The sequence below is a fragment of the Perca fluviatilis genome, chromosome 10 (genome assembly GCF_010015445.1).
Source record: "Perca fluviatilis chromosome 10, GENO_Pfluv_1.0, whole genome shotgun sequence".
Taxonomy (NCBI): Eukaryota; Metazoa; Chordata; class Actinopteri; order Perciformes; family Percidae; genus Perca; species Perca fluviatilis.
Genome location: NC_053121.1, coordinates 15,876,847 through 15,900,316, shown reverse-complemented (window position 1 = coordinate 15,900,316; position 23,470 = coordinate 15,876,847). Strand labels below are relative to the sequence as shown.

At 42.6% G+C, this 23,470-nt stretch overlaps 1 protein-coding gene across 1 annotated transcript in view; it reads right to left on the bottom strand.

Annotated features, from left to right (window-relative positions):
* Window positions 1-23,470, bottom strand: part of ankhd1 (ankyrin repeat and KH domain containing 1) — a 29,292-nt gene extending 5,822 nt beyond the window's left edge. The window contains 29 exon segments of the mRNA XM_039812805.1: window positions 108-304; window positions 441-609; window positions 716-832; window positions 923-1,018; window positions 1,109-1,271; window positions 1,683-1,858; window positions 1,973-2,186; window positions 2,677-2,819; window positions 3,685-3,830; window positions 3,949-4,060; window positions 4,172-4,311; window positions 4,419-4,851; window positions 4,972-5,259; window positions 5,439-5,701; window positions 5,862-5,964; window positions 6,122-6,265; window positions 6,372-6,499; window positions 7,044-7,131; window positions 7,406-7,515; window positions 7,642-7,833; window positions 8,040-8,121; window positions 9,014-9,169; window positions 10,065-10,159; window positions 10,287-10,520; window positions 10,617-10,764; window positions 10,872-11,019; window positions 11,248-11,404; window positions 19,697-19,850; window positions 23,007-23,470. Of these exon segments, the coding sequence (XP_039668739.1) occupies window positions 108-304; window positions 441-609; window positions 716-832; window positions 923-1,018; window positions 1,109-1,271; window positions 1,683-1,858; window positions 1,973-2,186; window positions 2,677-2,819; window positions 3,685-3,830; window positions 3,949-4,060; window positions 4,172-4,311; window positions 4,419-4,851; window positions 4,972-5,259; window positions 5,439-5,701; window positions 5,862-5,964; window positions 6,122-6,265; window positions 6,372-6,499; window positions 7,044-7,131; window positions 7,406-7,515; window positions 7,642-7,833; window positions 8,040-8,121; window positions 9,014-9,169; window positions 10,065-10,159; window positions 10,287-10,520; window positions 10,617-10,764; window positions 10,872-11,019; window positions 11,248-11,404; window positions 19,697-19,850; window positions 23,007-23,285 (4,875 nt within the window). The 5' untranslated portion in view covers window positions 23,286-23,470.

Here is a 23,470-nt window from a genome sequence, read left to right as displayed (position 1 = left end):
TTTTTGCATAGATTGAGAGACATTTAATCTTGAAAATAAAATCTACGAAGCACATTATGAATCAGCAAAGACAAACAATACCATTGACAAAAAGCAGTAGTGCTCACCTGCGGATCCTGTAATATGATGGGTTCATTGGGCGAGTCCTTGGTCTTGTTCTTTTTGTTCTTGCGATTGGTGCTTGGGGTAGTGGCCACACCCGCTCGCTTCTTACCAAAAGCTGTAGTGAAAGTGGTGGAGGTGGCAGATATACCAATGGTGGTGGTGGTGGTTGCACTCGGAGGATCAATAGGAACCTCTTCTTCTAAAGGGGGGGAGGGGGAATGGGTAAAATTCAAACAGGAACATTTACCAGCCACTTAATTACTAAGTATATAAAATAAAACTCAAAAACAATTATGCAGTCTCTAAATGTATAGCAAAAGTCATAAAAAGGTTACCGTCAGCTGAGTCCTCCTTCTGCTCCAGCATCTCAGAGAAGTCATCCTTGGTTTTCTGCCCCTCCTCTTCCTCTTGCTTTCTCTTCTGCTCCTCCTTCTTCTTCTTGCGTTTCTCCTTACGTTTCTCACGTTTTGCAGCCAGGGCCTGCTTCTTGCTCTCCTCTCGGGACTGTCGCACACAACACAGTTGTATAAAAACGATGTTTGTCCACATCCACTGTATGTATTTAGAATGCGTTAACCTCCCAAAGCACAGCCGTGGGGTCAGACATTACCTTCTCCAAGTCTAGCTCCTTAAGGAGAATGCTAGCATTCTTGTTGGCCTCGGCTGCTTGCTGGTCTTTGGCTTTGACAATGGTCTCCATGCACTGGTGGCACTTCTTCAACAGCTCCTGCAACAAAGGGAAACCAGCAGCTGGAGTTATAGCTCTGCCAATTCCAATAGATGAGGCAGACTTATGACTTAAAGAAAACCAACCTACCTTGTCAGCGATGGTGGCGATATATCTCATGCACTCAATGTCTGACGGGAATTGGTTGACCTCTTTCACAAGATACTGCACCACCTTCACATGACCCTGAAATGTTAAGTAAAATGGTTAGTAACCAGAGGTTTGCTGAAGTGTAGCGTGACACACTAAAATTCAGGGTTTTGGAAAACTCTGCACCTTGCGAAATGCAGCCATGAGTGGGGTAATCTTGCGGTTATCGGCTGCATCCACATCAGCACTGGCATGAACTAAGAGCTGGACCACGTCAAAATGACCGCCATTTGCCGCTAGCCAGAGAGGAGTGTTCCCTTTCTTGTTTCGTACATCGATATGAGCACCCCTGCAAAGACAGGAAGACGTGTTGCCTTAAGGAGTCACATAAAGGCATTGCAGCTAAAAGGGCAGGGAGATAAGACATGTACATGGATGAATCTATGGGCGATGCCGGATTTAAATAACCAAAGTAAGTGTGCCTTTAAATTTATGCCTCACCAGCATTCAAAATGTAAAACATGATGTGAAAAAACACCATCTGTAGTTGCATTGAAACCAGCAATATGGGGCTTTGTTCACAGACAGCCTGTGCCAGCACAATGCCCTACACACGCATCAAACTACTCACCGGCAGGAAAATTCTGACCTATTGCCCAGCCTAAGCAGCTAAATCACTCAACAACAGGAGCGACTGAGGATTACATCATAATAAAAACTAGAATACGGTTCTGTACAGAAAACACCCAAAAGCACTTACCTGTTGATAAGCAGCTCACAAAACTTGTAGTGGCCCTTGTCAGCAGCAATGGTGAGGGCAGTGTCTCGGGATGAGGGAACAGGGGGAGCGTTGACATCGGCGCCTTTGTCCAGAAGCACTCGGCCCACCTCTGCGTAACCTCCTGAGGCTGCCTCCATCAGAGGAGTAAGACCAGTCTGCATGACGTGAGAAGTTACTTAGCATGATGGCCAGCTGCATCGTGGGCTCGCCAGTGTGGGCCCGCAATATTGACAAATGTATTCATTATGTCTGGAAACTGGGAATCTCACCTTAGCACGATGCTCTACGTTGGCCTTGCGATCTAGCAGCAGACTGACGACCTCAGCCCGCCCCTGGAAGCAGGCTAGAGTCAGAGCTGTGTTTCTGTTGGTCTCAATCTGCGCGTTGATGTCCGAGCCCATATCTAGCAACAGCTTCACTGCCGGTACATGACCATTCATGGCTGCCAGCATCAGAGGAGAGATTCCCAGCTTACTGCCAGTCCTGGTGAGAGTGTAAATAAATCAAATGTTTAGAAAAATACACAGAAAAAAACAAAATAAAAAACATTTAGCTGTTTAATGTGCTCTGAGAAGCATAACATGGATCACCTAATATTTGTCTTGGTTTCAGTAAACATTATTGTTTTATTGCAATTTAACTTTACATGCATTTTTACTTTTTGCAAAGCAGCATTTAACAAAGTAGCAGCTGCTATAAAGACTTGGTTTTCAAGTTACAGCCTTACTCTTTCCTCACTCCATATTTATAACAGAGTTAATCACTATGCTATTACTTTTGGGTGCGGCTAAATCCCAAAAGGCACATTTTACAGAGATGCTGTATTTGTTTGGCACTTCAATAGCAAAGTGCAACCTTATTCACTTTCAGGAACTAAAACAATGTTGTCCCATTCAGATCAAGGAGAAGGATTGTATCCTGATACTGAACCTAATGTTTCACTCATACCAAGGGGCCAAAGTTCTTTACTCACCTGGAGTTTATCTCAGCTCCAGCATTGAGGAGTATCTTGATGATGTTGACATAACCCCCAGAAGCAGCCAGGCTAAGAGGCGTGTAGTCGGAAACATTGCGGTGTTCCTTATTAGCTCCCCGAAGCAGCAGCAACTCAACCACCTGACCAGAATAAATGACAGTTGCATAGTAAAAGGTCCAATATGTAATACATTTACTGTAATAAATACAAAAATAACCCCAATGCGTCATCAGATATTAAGGAAACATGCTAAGTTGAAATACTATCTTTTCTGACAACAATGCTAATGCCAGTATTTTCTCCTTTTGAAATTTCCGCTCCATGATGGAATTTCTGTTTGTGCTTTGGCCTGTGTGTTGTTATCAACTGTCCAGTTTGACAGCCAGCCCAGGTTGCCAGATATACCTGTTAAAATGTAAACCCAGCGCGCTACAGCTGTAATGTTAGTACAGCCATGAAAGCAGCAAACAAACAAAAAAAACAGGATCAACGGAGATAGATTCTACCCCACCTAAAAAAAAAAAAAAAATGTTTTTCACAGTTGCGTGACCAGAGACGTAACCAACCCCGGATACATATCAGAGATGCATTTTAAAGATGGCGACAGCTTAGAGCCCAAAAGGTCGCAGAGTTGGCTCATTTCCTCCTGAACAGGGGGGTTGTCTGTCAGTTGGGTACAGAGCTCCGCGTGACCACGGGCTTTTATGACAATATGTCAATATAGCCAGCATCTAACATTAGCTACTCGGCTGTGCTGTGGAGTAATGTCTGGCTATGTGAGACAAGCGTCTAGCAACATTGTTGGATGCTCCGGTCTGGCAACTAACATGAACTTGGAGTCTGGGGAGGAGGCGTCGGGCGAGACGACTCTCTCCAGTATTTTAAATTTGTACTGCAGTAACTATTTTAAACACTAGCTGTCATTATTACATATTGCACCTTTAAAGCCAGGAAACGACTGAACAGAAATGTCACTATTGTAAGGTAAACTGAAAAGACGTTTACCTCCTGGCGTCCCCCAGAGCAGGCCAGGGAAAGGGGCGTGTCTTTGGTTCTCTCTGACTGAGCCTCAATGTCACCCCCTTTGTCCAGGAGCACTTCCACCACTCCTACATGGCCAGCAGTGGCAGCCAGGATCAGAGGAGTAAAACCTGCAGAAAACAGGGGGAATATCAGGGGGTTTGGGTTACTTAATATATGAATCAGCTGTTATGAATTAAAATCAAATTCACACCTCCCTATAGTACATAATACCATCACATTTTTTACCTTTTTTGTCCCGGTGCTCAATGTTGGCTCCCCGCGCAATGAGGACCGACACAAGCTCTTCATGTCCTCCTGCACACGCCAGCGTCAGAGCGGTGTCATGGTTACTCTCCGTCTGTGGGGGAAACAACATCTCTTAACAGGGTAGAGGACTTTCTGCAAAAGTGTACTCACTTCAATTGTCAATTTGAAAATCTGTCATGTTAAAATTGGCCTTGAGTCTTACATGTGCATCAATGTCAACAGAGGGGTAAAGGGGCAAGACCGAAGGGGGCGAGGCGATGTTTGCAGGCATCTGTGTGGGTGGCTGGGACAGGGGTGTGGGTGAGGTTGTAGTGTTCAGCATGGGCACACGGCTGCTCACAGCTGCAAAAGAGGAAAAGAAAAAAAGTTAAAGGGACCAACAGATTAGGGATTAGTAGACACTCACTTCCAATGAGAATCAACAAGAATCCCAAATCAAATGCACTCACCGGCCATGATGTCATCCAGCGTGTCCGTGAGCGTCTGTGCAGGTGTAGCGACCATGAGCCCATCTGGGGCCTGCTGAGGTATCATACCTGGGCCTAACCCAGCCAACTGTTGACCCTGCTGCTGCTGGCCCAGCATCTGCTGCCCCACAAGTACCCTCTGTAGCTCTGGGCTGGTGCTTCCCGGGTAGTCTGCAGGGTTGTAGTCCGGCAGGGGTTGTATAGGGACGAAGGCAGTCTGAAGAGGCGGTGGAGGAGGCTGGGGCTGGGCCTGTGGCGAGGGGGGTAGAGGAGGCTGCTGTGGCGGCTGTGGCCCATTCCTCAGGATTGTGCCCACCTGAGGAAGCTTGGGGTAATCATCCTCTTCTCCGTCTGCCTCTTCCTCAGAGCCATCGTCGTCATCGTCGTCTTCGTCGTCGTCGTCCTCCTCTTCTTCCTGAAAAAGTAGAGAAAACACCTTAAGACCCTAGGGTCAATAAACAGTATTAAAAACGAGTCCGAACTAACATCCTAAGGACACACAAAAAAAAAAAAAAACTAAATTTCTGAGTTTCACCTCATCCCCTTCGTCTCCTGGCTGCTCCTCTTGCTCCCCATCTTTGTTGGCCTCTTCATCTGTATCAGAGCCGGTGTGTAGCTGGGCACCTGTTGCGGTGGGAAGTGGCCCTGGAGCAGACGTCGTACTTCCCGGCCCCGGGCCTGGGCCCTGGCTCTGTCCAGCCTCCTGCTCCTCCTTTAACCCCTTCGCCTCCATGTACTCTTTGGTGAACTGTTGCTGTGTTTTCAGCTGCAGCTGGCGCTCAACCTTCTGCAGCTCCTTTAAGATTTTCTTCTTCTTCTGCACCTAAGTGGGGAACAGCCACATCCGTGTTTGACTAACTTCTGATACGGTGCTATGCATGCAACATAATATTTTAAGTGTGAATTTGATGTAAGACAACATCCATCTTAAACTTTCTGAAAAAAAAAAAAAAAAACAAGATTCAAAATGGGATCACATCTTAAATGGATGATGGCTTATACCTGCTCCTCTCTGCTCTTCTTCAGCTCCTCAATCTTGTCTTTGGTGAGCGGCTCCCCCTGAATGAGCTCTAGCGACTGAAGCTGGGCCTTCTCAATGGCGCTGATTCTCTGGCCCAGCTCGTTCAGCTTTCCCTCCGTCTCTTCCACAATGCACTCTAGAGGCTGGCACAAGTGGAAGGGCGGCAGAGGCTCTGCTTCAGGCCCCCGGCCAACTGAGCTGGGGACACCGGGCTGAAGGGCTGCTTGTCTCTGTTTGGACACGCCTGGATTTGAACGGAAGAGATCCAAGAAGTTGGGAATTAGGATGGGTTAACAATAAAATGCCTCAAAACTGGGGATCTTACAGCTAAATGGCTGAGTAAAGTCTGCAACTCCACTTCGTGACTACGCGCACTGGGTGACAGGACTTGTTGCACGGATTACCTTTGCTGGAGACGGGTGGGGGTGTGGCGATGTTTGATGGGGCTCTGTCGGGCTCCTGAGGGGGCACTACCATCGCGAGAGCTTGGAATGGGACACGAGGAACCTGTTACGGCAGAGGGCAAGTTAGTATTAAGCAATCAAAAACAACTATTAGACTTGCCTTTTACTAAAAGAAAAAATAAAGAAAAAAAAGATCTATACCAAAAGATCTATTCCCCAGAAGAACATTAATACAAATTGTGATTTATTGCTGTATTTACCTGAGAGGTATCTTGCGAGGGGGGAGTGAGCTGAGAGAGGTCAGGTGCTGGGACAGACAGGATGTTGTTGGGGTAGTCCAACAGGTAGGACACCACATTGGTGTGGCCACCCTTAGCAGCTTCTATCAACATGGTTGAACCATCCTACAAAAGAGAAGACATGCATGGTTTCAATGATGCGTTGTTATTAAACACATGTGGACACATAAATATTCTTACTGGTCTAATCTATATCCAGAGTGAGCATTACTTTGAGTCTGTGTGTAGGATCTGCCCCATGTGCCAGCAGCAGCTCCACTACAGCCAGATGTCCTCCAGCACAGGCCAGAGACACCACTGTGTGGTCATTATTGGCAGTAGCTCTGTTCACATTAGCACCTGGACAAGAGAAGAAGAAGGGTAACCACAGTAAGTCACTGTGTGCGAGATACGGGTCTAATTATTACATTCACAAAAGCAATCTCCCTCAGCCTCTAACCCATATGAATTAGGGATACATCCTATACACAAACAAGTATTCCTGCATTAGGATGGGTGAGACTACATAACATGTTTGTAGGCTCATCAATTCACCAATACAAGTACTGTGAAAAATTAGTAATCTAAATATATTACTGGTGTCTTAGCACTTAGTGACAACACTGCATATAAATTGAAGACAAAACCTTTTAAATGTCTTTAGCACTTCCACATTGATCAGCCTATAAGTGTAAATCCATCCAGGATGATGCATCTTTCAGTTTAATTGCAATCAATAAAACCTTTCAAATACATATTCAAGCTTTTGATCTCATCACTTAATTATAATGATCCTTGACTTTTTAATCAATTGACTCAAATAGCTTTTTAGTGGATTTAGGCAAAGACAAATAAATAAAAGGACATTTAACTTGTTTCTCTGAACAGCTGTTCAATTACACACCTTTGCTGATAAGGAACTGCACTGTACAGAGATGTCCCGCCCTTGCTGCTTTCATCAAGGGTGTCCGCCCACCTTCAGACTCATGTTCCTGGAAGACAAAGATGACGATGTGTTTGTGAATGTTTAGCCCAGAAGTTAAACAACAGAGTTATGAGTCTTATTTATCAAGAAAAATGTGACTCATCAAAAAAAAAAAAAATCAGCTACTGTTGTAGCTCTACTAGGTAGACTGTGTTCAATTGGAACAATTAACATATGCGAACAAAAGACTCAGACTTTATTATGCATCTGTTCTGGTTTCTGGTGTTATCTAATAGCAAAGGGCCAATCATAAGTGACAAAGATTTAAGGTTATGGCGTACCAAGTTGGCTCCAGCCTGCAGCAGCACATCCGCCACATCAGTGTGTCCGTTCTCACACGCGTATGTCAATGCTGTGTCGCCCGTTGCCGTGGTGGCATGAACGTTTGCTCCTGAATGACAAAACCAAGAGATTAGGATTGTAAGAACAGCAGTATAACTAAGATATTTTTATATTGCAGCTAAGCTTATCTCTTTGTTCTCCTAAAGAGCTCCATGCCTCCTTTCCTCTAGCTCACCTGCAGCCAGTAGGTATTTCACCAACTCCAGATGGCCTTCCTGTGCAGCCTCCATTAGAGGTGTGGAGCAGCCCAACTCAATGTCGGCGCCCGCCTTGATAAGGAAGTCGGCCACTTCCAAGAAGCCTCCGCAGCATGCTAGAGTCAAAGCTGTCTCCTGTGTCTCCTCTGTCTGGGCATTGATGTTAGCACCTGGACAACAGAACAACAACAGTTAGTGATTGGTAACCAATTTGTTTTCATAAAATGCAATAAATGCATGCTTTCTTTAATAAATCAAAAGACCAACACACACACACACACACACACAAACACACCCCCCCCCCACCACCACACACACACACACACACACACACACACACACACACACACACACACACACACACACACACACACACCTTGAGCCAGCAGCAGTGCTACCATCTCCTCGTGGCCTTCTCTAGCCGCCTCCATCAGAGGTGTGTAGCCTTCATCATTAACCTGGACACAAACCGAAGCGAGCTCAGATGAGAAAATATTGGGGAAGAGGTATGACTCACTGCAAGATTACTCTGTGTGTCGGCTTTTCTTTTGTGTCCGTGTACTCTCACTGAGGATGGAACATCACACACACCCACTGTAGTCAACATCTTTACATAAAATGTGTGGTGAGGAGGAGAGATCCCCAAAAACCTAAAGCAGTGTAATTTAGCCTGGCATCTTGTGTTCAAGTCCGTTACCTCACTGCCATATGAGTGCGTTCATTTCTTTATTAGGATTTAAATAACCGCAATGAAATATGACCAAATAATTTTTTAAGTTTTCTTACTTGCTCTATCTTGCATTTTCGTGTTGGTTTCATAAATGTCAATTAAATGTCGATAACTTAAATTTGCATTTCAGAAACTAGTTCTTATCTAAACTCTTATTCCTATCAATATTCTAAGACTATAGTTGGTAAGGTATTCAGCACAATGTTTCCCAAAAGTTGAAGGCTATTCACCACAGAAAAATCTCTGCTGCAGTATGTGTGGAATCAAAAATTGCTACATACACAGCCAACCGCTCCATACTCCCCATCAGAAACACACTCTCTGCTTACTGATCACTGGCTTACTTTATACACACATATGCGCCGAGTAATTCTTCACAAGGAGTTAGCTACTTGTTGTGTAGTCCAACATATTTTAGTTGTAAAATTATTCCAAGATGCTCAGACCTAGAGGGCGCCCAGCAGCGTTAGATAAAAAACAATAGCGGTATCGTTTGTCCAGGAGCTTATCGATACTTTGGTTTTGACCAGTCCGGAACCGGTCCCAGTTTAGTATAGGTTCTGGATATCCACCCCTACTCCTGTATTTTATGGTCTTCCCCAATCTCTCTCTTTACACACCTCCTCCAAATTGGCTCCTCTCTCGATGAGCAAGGCTGCCAGCTCCACGTGGCCTCCACAGGCTGCAAGAGTGAGGGGCGACTCAAAGGAATCGGCTGGCATGTTGACCTGCGCACCGCTGTCCAACAGCAGCCGTGCCACCTCCACATGGCCGTCCTGGGACAGCGAGACACACAGAGAATGTAGAGATAAGCACCTGAATAAATATATGGGATCACTGTATAATTAAGCTAATGTATAGTCACTATGCATGACTCCAAGAACCTCTACCACTCTCCACAATTCACTTTTAAAAATGAGGTTTTCGATACAAAACAATTCCTGATGACTCAATATTTTGTTTCCATACTTTTTCCTTACGGTATTGTTACATTCACAAGAGTGTAATCATAAATGTGCATTAAAGAATACAGAAAATATGATGAATATTATCTCACTATTTTCCCCATCATCATATGTTCTATTTATTTTAATTTTTAAAAACAGTCTGTAGACTAGGAAACATGAAAAACACCATCAAACTCTAAACTAGCACTGGGTAAGAAGGTTTAAATCATGATTATGGGACATAGGTAATCACACTTGCGCTTTCCAAATTTACTAAAACAAGTCAAGTTTTTTTTTTTTTTCCCCACTTAGGTGCACAAGTACATGACTGTGTACTTTGCCAAGAGCTCTGTTAAAGAGCTTCCGAGTGTGGACGCTGAAGGCTTGCAGCTGTTGATGTGCTAATTTTGCTGCGCTATCAGTTTAGACAATTCATTCGCTCATTATTATTTTAAACTGGTTTTAACGTTGGATCTGCAATTTAACAGGGATACAAAAGGTAGTCTAGAGATACACACTGGGACTTTACAAATGTGACAATTTTGATGTTGTTGGAGATTACATTTGAACTTAAACTGAGTCGAAAATATTAAACAAACTTAATTTTTACTAAAAATGAATTCAATACTTGTTTGAAACAAAATGCAAGCAAATATAAAACAAGAGGCAGTGTGAAATAACCGAGAAGAAAATATTTAGGTAATGGTTTGGGTCAGATGCTCACCATGCACGCTTCCATCAGTGCCGTGTGCATCTCATCCGTTTTATGTTCCTGGTCTGCTCCGGCCTCCAACAGAAAACGCACCATGTCTAAGTGACCTGCAGGAGACAAACAAAAAACCCATTTTCTAAACCCTCTATCACTAAGTATGAATAAACAGCATGTTAATGAAAAGAAACCTAAATGAGGTAATCAACAGGACACACACTATATTTGAGTTCTGACCTTTGTAGCAGGCAAGTGTGAGAGCACTCTCCTTGAACTCATTGGAGTGAGTGTTGATGCCGGCGCCATATTCCAAGAGTACCCTGGCCACTTCTACATGGCCAGCACTGGCCGCCTCCATTAGAGGTGTGTGTCCGTTCTCGTTGTGGTCCTCAATATTAGCACCCTCTTTTAGCAGCACCTTCACCACATCCACAAAGCCACCGGCACATGCGTACGTCAGAGCTGTGTTGCCTGGAAAACAGCGGAGAAATGAATGTAAATGAGCGTAAAACACAGAGTGTAAAAGAAAATAATCCCAATTGTAGAGCAACGAAGAGGGGGTTTTACCTGTGGACGATTGTGCGTTAACATCTGCCCCGTGGACCAGAAGCAGTTTGACGATGTCGACATAACCTCCACTGGCAGCAGCCATAAGGGGCGTTATGTCCCCCTTGATGCCCCGGTCCTCCACATTGGCATGCATGGCCAACAACACCTAAGGATGAAAGATTAAATGATATTAAGAAACAGTGTACAAGCACTACAGACTGTAAATCAAAGTTATGCTACATCACTTCCCACTGCAACCTCGCTTTCACATACCTGTGCTAGTTCATAGTAGCCAGCTGAGCACGCGAGGCACAGAAGGCTCTCCCCTTCCTCTGTGTGTTCGTTGACGCTCCGTCCCTCGTCGAGCAATTTGCGCACAGCGTTGACATCCCCGTCTGAGCACGCCTCTGCTAAACTACGGCTGAAAATAACCAGACTGCTACAATTACTGCCACTGTGACAGGTGAACACACATACGCCTCACATTTACGCAAACACTTCCAAGGAGCCAAGACACCCAGACATGCATACACACTGTACTGATTTGACAGAAAAGAGAACGACTATACTAGGATTTAATAATTCATTACTAGATGAAACTGTGTAGAGGACAAACATATGTCAGTGTCAGTATGGGCGAGATACATACTTGTCAGCTTGGCCGGCGTTGAGTGTGTTTTCAGCTCTCATGCGGGTCAGGGCTGCTGCGGCTTCGTCCAGGGCACAACTCACAGATGACGTCAGTCGCCGTAGCACCTCGGGGTCTGCAAAAGCTTTACCATCGGCAGTGGAAAGTTTACCTATGCCTGCCGAACACCAAAAGGGCAGAGGTGCATAGGGCAAGGCAAACCACAGGGGAGCACAACCACACCAGACCAGATGAAGAAGCAAGTCCAGTCCAGCCAATCCAATCCAGGGTTAGTAGCAGCATACACAAAGAGGGAAAAAAGAAAAAAAAAAGAAACAAAAGAAAATCACACACAGAAAACACACACAAGCATTTGTTAATATGGCTTAATATCTTTTCACTACTTTCAATACACCATCTATGATTCTTAACTCTACTATAATGTCGCCTGGGTCAAATGAGAAGGTACAAAACAATATCTGCTGGGTTACTATGGGAATGTCCAGGTAAGAACATATCTGTGACCAGAATTTGAATGAATATAGGGAGGGAGGTGACGTTTGTCCTATAGGCTAGTAGATATAGGTTCAGGCGGTTAATGGCTGAAGAGAAAAACGTCTCATCTGTGTGAATTATAGATGGGTAAGAGGCAGTGAATGTGGGAGAAAACAGAAAGTGGAGACAGTGGTCAAGAGAGAAAAACAGCTGGGAGAAAAACAAAATGCCATATGAGAGAAAAATGTGTTTGTGTATGCACGTTTGTCATGAAAGAGAAGAAAAGCCAAAAGAGGGGAACAAAAGGTAAGAGCAAGCAGGAGGAAAAAAAAACAAAAAAAGAAACAGCTTTTGCTAATGGCCTACATTGAAAGATCTTTTTCAGAAGACAGAACAAGGACCATTCCCTAAGTAATGAAACCAGTCCAGTGTTTGTGTGTGACAGCGTATGGTTTTAAGGCATGTGTGTAAAAAAAGGAATCAAGAAGAAGAAAAAAAGTGTTGGCTTTGAACGTTTTCGGCCTCCGCCTAAACCCACCCACTAGCCATGCAGACGTGAGCTCCAGTACTTCTGTCCTCCTGTGTTTCCACCACCAGGCCTGCGACTCAAGCTAAACTTAGCACGGCTCTCAGACAAGGATTTCGCAATAGTCCCAAAGGCAGAGGGAACCAAGAGGTCAAGGAAGTTGATCATTAATGTTTTACTGTATCATGTTTATCTCGGAAAACACAAGTAGTTCACTGAACCAAAACAGACTGAGCATACATCAGGGGTTTTACACACTGCAAATACCTCGGATGAAAACAAAGAAAAATTGAGGGCGAGGGTTTCCTAACAATCTTTTGGAAGGCCTGTTTGTACATTTCTAAAAAAATAAAAAAAATATATATGCGCTTATATGGCTGTGAATCACTCTCAACAAAAATAACTGTCACCCATTTAGAATGAACTCCTTAAATGAGCAAAATAGACACTGAGCTCTCACTTTAGGTCAAGACTGACTTGGAAGTACAAGCAGATATTTTTGCTGTGTTTCAACTGTAACAAGATACTGGCTAGCCACTGAGCAGCCTCCATCCACTGTACCACCAACACACTATGCAATCTGAAGAAACATTTTCATCCAAGATGCTAATTAAAAGCTCAGCAAACGTTTGTTTGAGAACAGCAAACACAAAAATGCAAGCAGGTCACCTTTAAACCTCATTGAATATTTGAGCAAAAGCCGCCGTCACCTGTTATTTTGACATGAATGAATCAGTTCGTCAATCTATAAACTAACTTTCTGACGTAGCAAATGGCTCACTAGGCGGAAATACACATGACTTGTATTTTTTGGTTATTCTTAACAACATACCAGCCCAATTTACTGTTTATCAGACCCCAGATGAGACAAGAAGCTAATCTTAGGTAATGTTGCTGTTACAGTCCCTCTGCCTCCGACTCCCGTTGCAGGAGAACGCTGTATTCCTCCGACACGCTGTATTAACGTTACGGTTTTAAAACTGTTTTCCAGGTTAGTGGGGGTGCATACCGCTCAAAACCAACATGAAAAACGTAGCTAGTTATTTTCACTCAGCGTTTAGTTTTGTTGTTAAACTGTGTGTGTAAAATGAGCGCCGCAGTGACGTTAAATCACCCTACGGTACCGTCTATTTGCTGGATGGTTTCAAGGTAACGGTCCCCAGCTAACATTAGCAGATAAGCCCGTACACTGACGTCCAATTCACCCCCCCCCCCTACCCCGCCGAAAACAATTCTAGAGGAAACACCGCAAAGGAATCAAGTCCAAATCCAGGACTGTACAGTGTTTACCCATAAGCACTTGCTCCTGCACTGCTCTCCCAAAAACTCTGTCATGTTTACATAGACAACATGATCTTCTATCTAGTTGGGCTAAAAATAAAAAATAAAAATAAAAATAGGGGAGGTGTATATACCAAATGCTTGTTAAGAGCATATAACAGGCATTTACACTAATCTGGCAGCACCAAGACATTTACATGCAAATTGTAGCACAATTCACAGATTAAGGCGGTAGTTTTGTCATATGGGTCACATTGACTTGACAGCTGATGAATAAACAGGTTTGATATTCAGGTTAATATCCAGAAAGATGTAAAGGAAACATTGAATTTGCTGCACCGAAATCAGAGGTCAAATGAGGGAATTTGTTGCGTTTTGTATGTAGAAACACCACTTTGCATCCAGTCCAATCCATGACCTTTCTGACAAATGAGCAAAATGAAAACTGCAAATGAAACCCCACAATAATTCAAAAGTAATTCACATCTGTGAATTGGGTTAGGATTTCCCCAATACCAAGCTTATTTTGTCGGACATAAAGCTTTCCAATACATTTACCTAAAAGCTTCCAACATCAAGGAAACCCTCACTGGGGCGGTCCCTGACTTAGATAGTGTCCTTTCCCATACAAATAACTTACTTAAGGAAGAAAAAAAAAAAAAAAAAGGGGAGGGGGTCAAATGTAGGCTTCTTGTGGTGGCAGGGAGAACTTGTTGCATTCTGGGTAAGATGTAGTAATGGTAGTGCTCGTGAGCTAATGAGTTACTGCAGTTTCTGGTGTTTATTATAGTCAGTAGAGTTACTTTTAACACTGATGTAAAATGTGTGTTCAGGAATTAGTCTGAACGCTTGGTTTACCTCTTGTTGACAGTGAAGAAAACACAACCCCTTGTGAAAGACCAGAAATGCCTCTTTACTTCTTAACAGCAGAAATAAACTGGTCAACTGATGAATATTAACAGACAGATAATGCATTGGCCACGCTTTTCAGCTACACCTTTGGGCTCTACAGTTCAGAGCCACAGATCTTTAAAATGCAGGCCAGGGTTGTATGCAAAGTGCATTTATCAGCATGAGAACTCATTTTCTCTCTGCAGTTGATTTACTATTTTGTTGTCCACTTGCCTTCATTAAATTAGGTTTTGGGGCCATTTATTACTGGACCATAACTGCACTGAACCTCCTACCTTTGTGTGTTTGATTGTTTTGCACTTTAGGTCTGCTTTATTGTTGTTCTATAAAGTTTACACTAATGTATTAACTAGGTCTTGGACCGCCATTGAACCAGTTTGGTTAAATATAATAAAAGATCAGGGTTGAGTTTACCTTACTTTTATTCTTTGGGTTATCATTTGTTCATTTTTATTATATTTCACTTTGTTTTACTGCCTTTTCTTTCCCCTGAAATTGCCATTTTAAAAACGCTGCTTAATGCATTTGTAGCCAACCAGTGTTTGCCCTATCATTATACGGAGAGGCCCGTCTGACTGATGAGGAATGATTGATTTCATTCATTTGGTTTTTTTCATAATAAATTATCTTAAGAAATAAACTTGATATTTACATTGAAATAATGTCCCTTCATGATGTATAGTGCAAATTTTGTTTTAAGTAGTATTGATTAAGTAGTTTTTCTGAACGTGTGTTATTTCTATTAGATTGTTTGTCGTCATAGTGGTTTATCTTTAAATGTTGTAGCATACAGAGTTGATGCATTAGGCTACACATCACCAAGAAACGTACAGTGTCTGACAAAAAAAATTATTTAGCTCTGGACCACCAGAGAAGCACAGGAGCTGACCGAGTAAAGACAAGCTAGTCAAGCTAGTCAAGCTAGCCATCTCTCGCATCTCAAAATCCCATGTATGAATTTGCTTAATGTTTCTTACTTACTAGCTAATGTTATTTAATTTTAAATGTGTACCATGCACCTCCCTCATCTAAGTTTGATTAGTGTGCAAAATTATGGTTTGACAGACGAGCAAGTTGTGACTGCCAAGATGTGACAAAGGGCACAATTTAAATCTTATTATCATTTTAGGCTGACATTGTAATCTACAACTGACTTAATCATGATAGCCTGCCCACATGATTTTATTTCCAAACATAGAGCAACAAAGGCTCCCCAAACATGTATGTAAGGGTATATATGTAAGGGTTGGGCTTCAGCTTTAAAAGTACCCTGTGGAATAACATTACATTCAATGATACTCCCCAAAGTGCATAGTCTGTACCCTTAAGGCCTTATAAACATGTATAATGTATTTCTTAATGTTTTCATTCTTGAATGGGAAAAAATAAAGTATTATTATAAGTAGTATTTATAATGTATTTTGTGTATCATTAAAGATGACAAACAGTCTTCTTTTACAGGCACATGGTTATTTTTTGGGGCACAAGCAACAACTGTCGCTTTCTGCAGTTAGCAGAAATGTGTATCACGTCTCCCCCATGCTCAGCGTGTACGTGCGTCCTCGTCCATGCACTGTTAGAGCACTAAATGCCAACAATTTATGGACATGTACATCACAACATTGCTCTAAAAGCACCACAAGTGTTCACAAACTCAACCTGGTACATTTCAATGTACATGTATAAGATATCTTAAGGGCAAAAATTTGGTCATCATGCTGGGTGTGCATGTTAGGGAGTTACAAGTAAAGGCATTGAGCGGTCAATCGGTGTATAACTGCTCTGGCTGTTGTTCAGAACTCTATGCTGATTTATGTCACACTTTTCTCATCTCTTTTCCGAAAACACACAGCCTATCATCGCTGGCAATAGAGAGGAAAATGGAGTTCAGCAGGGAGCACAAACTATGACAGAAGCAGGACTGATTATTACCAAGAACCTGCGGGGGAAAGTCCATTTTCACACCCATGCACACCTGGTCAACTGCTGCAGAAAGCAACATGCCCACTGCATTGTCACAAAAGTTACAAAAATACGAGCAATGCAGACCTCTAAAAGAATCTTTTCATCGCGTTAACACTTCAAAAACTGTACATTATAAACTTTGCAAAGGTAAAATATCTGGCAGATATGTTCTATTGAATTGCAACAAATTGTAGAGATATACCCAATAAAGTTCATGTAATAGACAATTATGCTATGAGGAAGGCGTCTACAATCTTCAATGATTGTTTTGTCCATTTTCATCACATTACAGCTTTATTGACAAGAGAATAGAAGATATTAGCCCAAGTATGGTAGGCGGCATCAATAGCTTTCATTAATAATGATGACTTGTCTTAAATCTTGCACTTGTTGTAGTTAGGTCTGCTGGGCATGAATAGTTACTTTACAACACTTACAACAGGCTTGAAAAACAAAACTAACCCTAACCAAATAAAATACATTTTAAATGGCCTTATTCAAATAATTAGTTTTCATTATCAAGGTTTTTAACCAGATCACCCGAGCCCTTTAATACCTTCTGACACCAAGGGCCCCATTTTAACGATCTAAGGGCACGGCGTGAAGTAGGGCTTTGACATTTGCCCAAAAATCATATTCGAAGTTCGTTTGTTTATTAATATTAGAATATATTCAAATATTTATTAATAATATTTTGACCATTAAATGCCTTCAGTAAGACCTATACTGATATCAAATTTACGTTTTTTTATTTATTTTTTTATTACAAGTCAGACCCTGGATTTAACACAAACACTATACTTTGGACAGGAAGTTCGGAGCTTTCACCGTAGCCTACATAAGTGGTCTGATGTTAATACTTGTGTGCTGGTGTGTGCGTCGAGTCGGCGTGTGTGTGGCGGCGACAAATCTGGCGACTTTCTGTAGAAAAGACAGCGACTTTATTGTCCAGCGATCACGGAAGGTATTTCTCTCCTGTGGGCCCCAAAATAGTCTACCCTCTCTTCTGTTCTGTGACTGAGGAGCAGCCCCGCCCTCCCCTCTGTGTTCTCTCCTCATGTGCAGTAGCACTGTAGCAGGCAGGTAGAAAGGGGAGAAAGGACAGGGTGCGGGGGCCGGTGTAGGTAGGCAGGGAGAAAGACGCCGCTGAGCTGGCCAGCCTCCTTTGAGAATTAGGGGGGAATGCAACGCTACCAAGCCACGGCCGAGAGACGTGCGTCGCCACAACGTTTAGTTACAAATTTAGAATGCACGAAAAAGCCTCGGAATCTGAATTGAAAACATTTACAAGCAAACACATTACAAAAAATAATGCCTATAACAGGTTCGAATATTAAGGGCTGCCTAATATTCGTTCAAATATCATAATTTTTTTTTAAATATTCGAATGATATTCGAATAACGAAGTTCGGAGTCAAAGCCCTAGCGTGAAGCGCATGGCATCCAAATCCACTTTTGCTAGTTTGACGGCAGAAAAAAGGGTCTGTGCGCCGGGTGTACTTAGTCTCTTCATTAATTCATAGGTGTGTTTTGGGCGTAACATGCAATAAACCAATCAGTGTCATCTCCCACTCCCTTTTAAAAGCCAGGCGCGTTTGTACCTTGGCGCATGTTTGTGTGCTGCTGTGCTTGCGTGTGTGTGTGTGTGTGTGTGTGTGTGTGTGTGTGTGTGTGTGTGTGTGTGTGCGTGCGTGCGCGTAACAAGCATAGTGTGCACGCGCTGTACACGAGCCTAGGCGCATTTTACTAATTCGCTGTTAAAATACCAATGAAATGCTATTGACTTTAGAACAGGTTACCTCAAGATAGCAATACGCCAACAATTCACCTGAACACACCTCCCTGTAAGACCAGCACGCCCATGGGCACAAAGATGGGCGCAGGTGCATTTGCTATTTAAACGACGTGGACGCTGGACGGGAAATTGACAACTGCGTCGCTCTTAAACTAGAAAAGACACTTGCGTCGGGCTTTGCGCTGCGAAGGGTGCAAAATAGGGCCCCACGTCTGATCCTTACGGTTTTTGACCTACACCTACCTACATATTACAGCTGCACAGTGCACATGTAGCCTACACTTGTTAGAGATTAAAACTAGAAAAGCCAATGAGAAAAATACAGCCTCTTTTCGGTCCCCAAAAGAACAAAATGGTCAAATTCAGCAACCAGCAGCAGGACTGTGTCAAAATGTTTTGTTATTTTGGCTTTGTAATCCAGCACAATGGCCTGGAAGAGAAACAATGACACAACAGCTATGGAAGGTCAAGTGCCATAATTCATCTTTAAATTGAAGGTGTTTACATCCACATCAGATTAACAACATGGATATTGTTGCCCTTTTCATAAACAGTACCCTAATTTAAAAGGGGTCTAAAATGTTTTGAGAAAATTAAAATAACCTCAAACAAAAGACATTCATAGTTGGTTGCAAATCTTTTGCAATAAACAATTGCCTGAAGTCTACAACCCATAAGCATCACCAGATGCTTGGCATCTTCCCTGGCGATGGTCTTGACAGGCTTGGTATTTGGCTACTTTGTTCATACAGGGAATGAAGAGAGGCTGTCTTAATCTTCCTGCCACAACCGCTACATATGGACACTCCTCTCTCTCTCTCTCTCTCTCTCTGCTAATACTATAGGAGACCTCACAAATCAATATAAGAAAACATGGTATTATTATCATCATCATTATTATGCAAGCTGTAACCAATCTTAAGCAAACAGATTAACGTAAATTGTCAACTTTTCTGTTCTGAATAGTCAAGGAGAAAGGGGAGTAGTATGAGATTAGCCATTAGCCGTTCAACACAGACTCTCTACATGCTGTGTGGAGGCTCAAGCGTGTTGCAGCGTTAATCTGCCCGGTAATGTTCATAAGCCTAAACGAGGCCAGGACACCCAGCCCTAATGGATTAATCTACAAAAACCTTCTTACACCTAGATTACAAGTTCTAATCAAACTAGTTTACCCAAATCACTTTCAAACTATGTGCTGATTTGACACTCGCCGAACCGGCGGGTTCTCTTTATTGCCATTTCAGCCTTAGGCCTTCTACAAACTAAGACCTCAACTATTGTTGGGATTTAAAAGGGATAGTGGGAGAAACGACAGAGGCAGAAAGGTGTGGTTTTACTTATGTAAAGTTAGTGTATGTAGTTAAAGCACAAATCAAGACAGATTGGAGACAAAATAGGTGTGGCCAATGAGATACTGGTCAGCTTAAAATAAAAAATAAAAATAAAAAACGTGACAAGTTAAGCTGAATTAAGTTAAGACGAAGCAGTCATACCTGCAGCTTCCAGCAGAGCTTCAAGTCGAGCCTGTGTTTCTGGATCAACAGTCCTCAAATCTACTCCATCTGTGGCGCTGGACAAAAGCAACTCTGACGCTGTTTTCATGATGGGGTTATCCAGGTCCTCCTGGTCCAAAATGAATGACTCCACCTAGAAGAGGTATAGAGGGGAGGGTAAAAGAACAATCATTAGCTGTTTGTCAGCGGTTTTCATGTTCATTTCTGATCAACAACTGGAATTTATATAAAGTCGAGACCTTGAACAGTATTTGTGATATAGAATAACTCGTGAATACGTGCGGAAACAGTGCAACATGTATTATATTGCTTAATACATCACTTATTTCCATTATTCTGTACAGAAGTGGCATGTTGCGTTTGTTTATTTACGGTTTCTTTCACCAGGAGGGAAAGCAAAAAGGAGCACAGGGTGTAAGAGAGTCAAAGCACAGGAAGTGCTATGGCCAGGAATTAAAACCCCTGCACACATGGTGAGATTCAGCTGAGAGTCAGCTGCCCAAGTACAGCACCACAGTCTCATACCTGAGCTTTGGCCATGTTGGCTATCATGTATTAGACATTTTATTTTACTCCCAAAACCCCAAGTGAGTCAATATAAGAAAACAAACTTTACTAAATCAACAATGTTTTATTTACTTCTAAAGTGTAGCTGCAGTGTCAATTAATGGCCATTCATATTGTTTACCATATAAATTACAGCTTTACTCATATAGGTTACTGTACGGTAGTTTACAGATGAAAATAAATGATTACATGCTTTTCATCTGATGACAATTCAAAATTGAGTAATGTTCTAAAAATATAACATTACCTAAAAATTATTAATGTAAACAAACACCAAAAAAAGTTAAAGCTGACTTATAAATATTTAACCAATTGTTTCAAATTTTAGAGGTGGAACTTTAGTAACTTCTTAGTTGCACCACAGGTAGTAGTGTAAATTACTCATGACATATTCAGGTACACAGGTGGAATACATCAAAGTATGTCCATAAACATAAGCAATAAAAAAAAAAACAGCCAATATAAGAAAGAAAGTAGACTGTACAGAGAGGCCAACTTAAAACTACAGATTAGAGCTTTTAATAATAATAATAATAATAATAATAATAATAATAAAAAAACACTTCAGATCTCTCCTTAAAAGATAAAACTTTGTTGTTACGGGAAAAGTATTTTGGTTTTCATCTAAAAGGAACATCCTATTGGCACCTGGGTATACTGACCCCCTATTTACAGTGTACCGATGACTGGTTTTTCCTAAGTGTAACGTCATGTTATGTCTTGGAGACCTGGTATGCTGGGAATGACAAATTTGACAGACATTACAACTAATTCAGCCTACCCAGAGGGTAAGAATTTTAAACAATTAAGATTTTGAATAAATAACAGTTTGCCAAACAACCTTTGACTAAAACTGACAATCCCTGTCCATGTCCATCCATAAGCTGCAGCCGGCATGCAGGGCCTGGCCCATAGAGTAAATGTTGGGAGAGAGTCAGCATTCAGCAATTTGGAGGAATTCAGCTATACGATCGGAACGCAGAACAAAACAACCCATGGGGGATGTAGTTCTACTAGGGCCTTTATAATCAACAATGGACATCAGTCTTCCCTATTAATGAACTACAGTTCCCAGAGTGTTGGTATCCAGAGAGCTGGAAAGGCCTAGAATGGCATCTGCTTAATCCTGGGGCTCAGATTTTAGCTACTGCCCAGAGCAGCGAGTTCTCCTCTGGAGTAAAACACCACAACAAATGCTCCCTTTCAGGCTTATATAGTAGGCTGGGTGAGCTAAGAAACATGACACGGAGGACACATTTGCAATCTGATTCAATTACACTGCGCAAGATGCAATTGTCAAACTTGATATTTTCTCCTTCGGCTACTACACAGCTGATGCTCAGACAAAAATGGTCATGCTATATTGACATTGGTATCAGCTGACATTCTTAATGTCATGGCTGTAGTATGTTTCAGACGGATGCCACTATGGTCAGATATTAGTTAAGTATAATAGAGACAGCTCAACAGGTAATGTGCATTGCTCAGCTCCTTGATTACAGTGTTTGACCGTAAATACAGCATCCTCTTTTAGAGGACATTGAATATTACGTTAGAATTAAAATGTCATTAATCTGAGACCTTTGATACGTTTGTGCAAATCACATATTTGCTTTCTAGCAGTCTGATCGGTCGCGATTCCTGTGTCTGCTGCAGTCATATGACATGGTAAACTCGATTACACGACAATATCATGGCTGAGAAGTCTGAATATCTTAATAATGACAGCTCACATTAGACAATATTAATTAGGCAGTAGAAAATGGTTGGGTTATGACATAGTAACCTTTGGATTATTTTGTGAAAATTCCTCAATGGCAGGTTGTGTCACATTCTTGTCATCTAAGAAGGTGACGTTTAGGTGACTTTGAAATTAGTGCTGTAGCGACAAATATTTTGTATAGTTTATGTATCCATCTGAGCTAATAGAAAACGTGTCTAAAGTATGTTAAGCTGAGGAGTAGATGCCATCACACCTGTCCCCGTGTGTGACTGCTAGCACATGGAAAGTTGGACACCTCTCAACATTAACTCTAGCTGCTCTCAATTGTGACAACGCAAATCAAGTTAACACAGTTACTGGTTGGTTGTCTGGCCGAAAAAAGGTGAAGGGTGGGGGGAAAAATGGTTTATTTGTCAACACCGACTGTCTAAAAGTCGAGGAGTTCTGCGAGGAAAAGCATAATCTATACGTATCGAAAAGTTAGCGGAGGGACGATCGAAGTTAACGTTAATTTACATGATTTGGAAAAGTGACGTAATTGCACCACAACTACGACATGGCAGATAGTTAGCTGGCCGTGTGCGTCCCTGGGTTCACGGGCATCTTCCATTTGCTGTGGCTGGAAAGCTGTTGGAAGAGCTGCAAACTTGTGATGGGTGTTGCGAGACGGCACCGAACGAGGCCGTCGTCTCTTCCACCCGAGCTAGGCCGTGGTCACAGCCTGCGCTGCATAAATAAAACATTTCAGCTGCTCAGCGTGAACAACTGCTCGTGTCTCACCAAACATTATCGACATAAGACACCCCATAAGCATCTGAACTGGCAAGAGGTGTTGTTCGATTAAAGTGCAGGCTTATTTTACGTAATTTCAGCGGCCTGGGAGGGGGTGGTTGCCAACTGCGAGCTAATTGGCTAGCTAGCCGCCAGCTCGCGCTAAGAGAGGAATGTTGCCTAGCTCTCTGGTTAGCTTAGCTTACTAGCTTAGCCTAGCGTAGCTACCTCTGAAACCTCGTCTTCGTCGCTGCCGGATCCTGGACCCGAGGAGAGGACGGCCGCAGCCGCTAGTTTGAAATCCAGTCTTTCTGCTGCAGGCCCACCTGGTTCGCCGTACAAACGTACTTTCTTTCCACCTACACCAATTCCAATGCCCCCTAGTCCGACTCCTCCTGATGTCGCTCCTACCCCCATCCCTGCCACTGGGGAGCGAGGAGTCACCGAGTCAATCTCGTCCTCGAAGCCGTCCGTCAGCATTGCCGTCCCGGCTACTGCATCCTGCATACTTATGTTCACGATACGTGTGTTCACGAGCTAGTTGTTGACTTAAACGTCCGTCCAGGCCCTTTTTTTAGGATATTTGCGTGATTTTACTTCAGGGAATCCAGAAACTCTCCCGAAGCGAGGGTTGAGGAGGATCTCTTTCCCCCAGCCATTAACTTTCTAACAACCTAACCCGATACGCACTG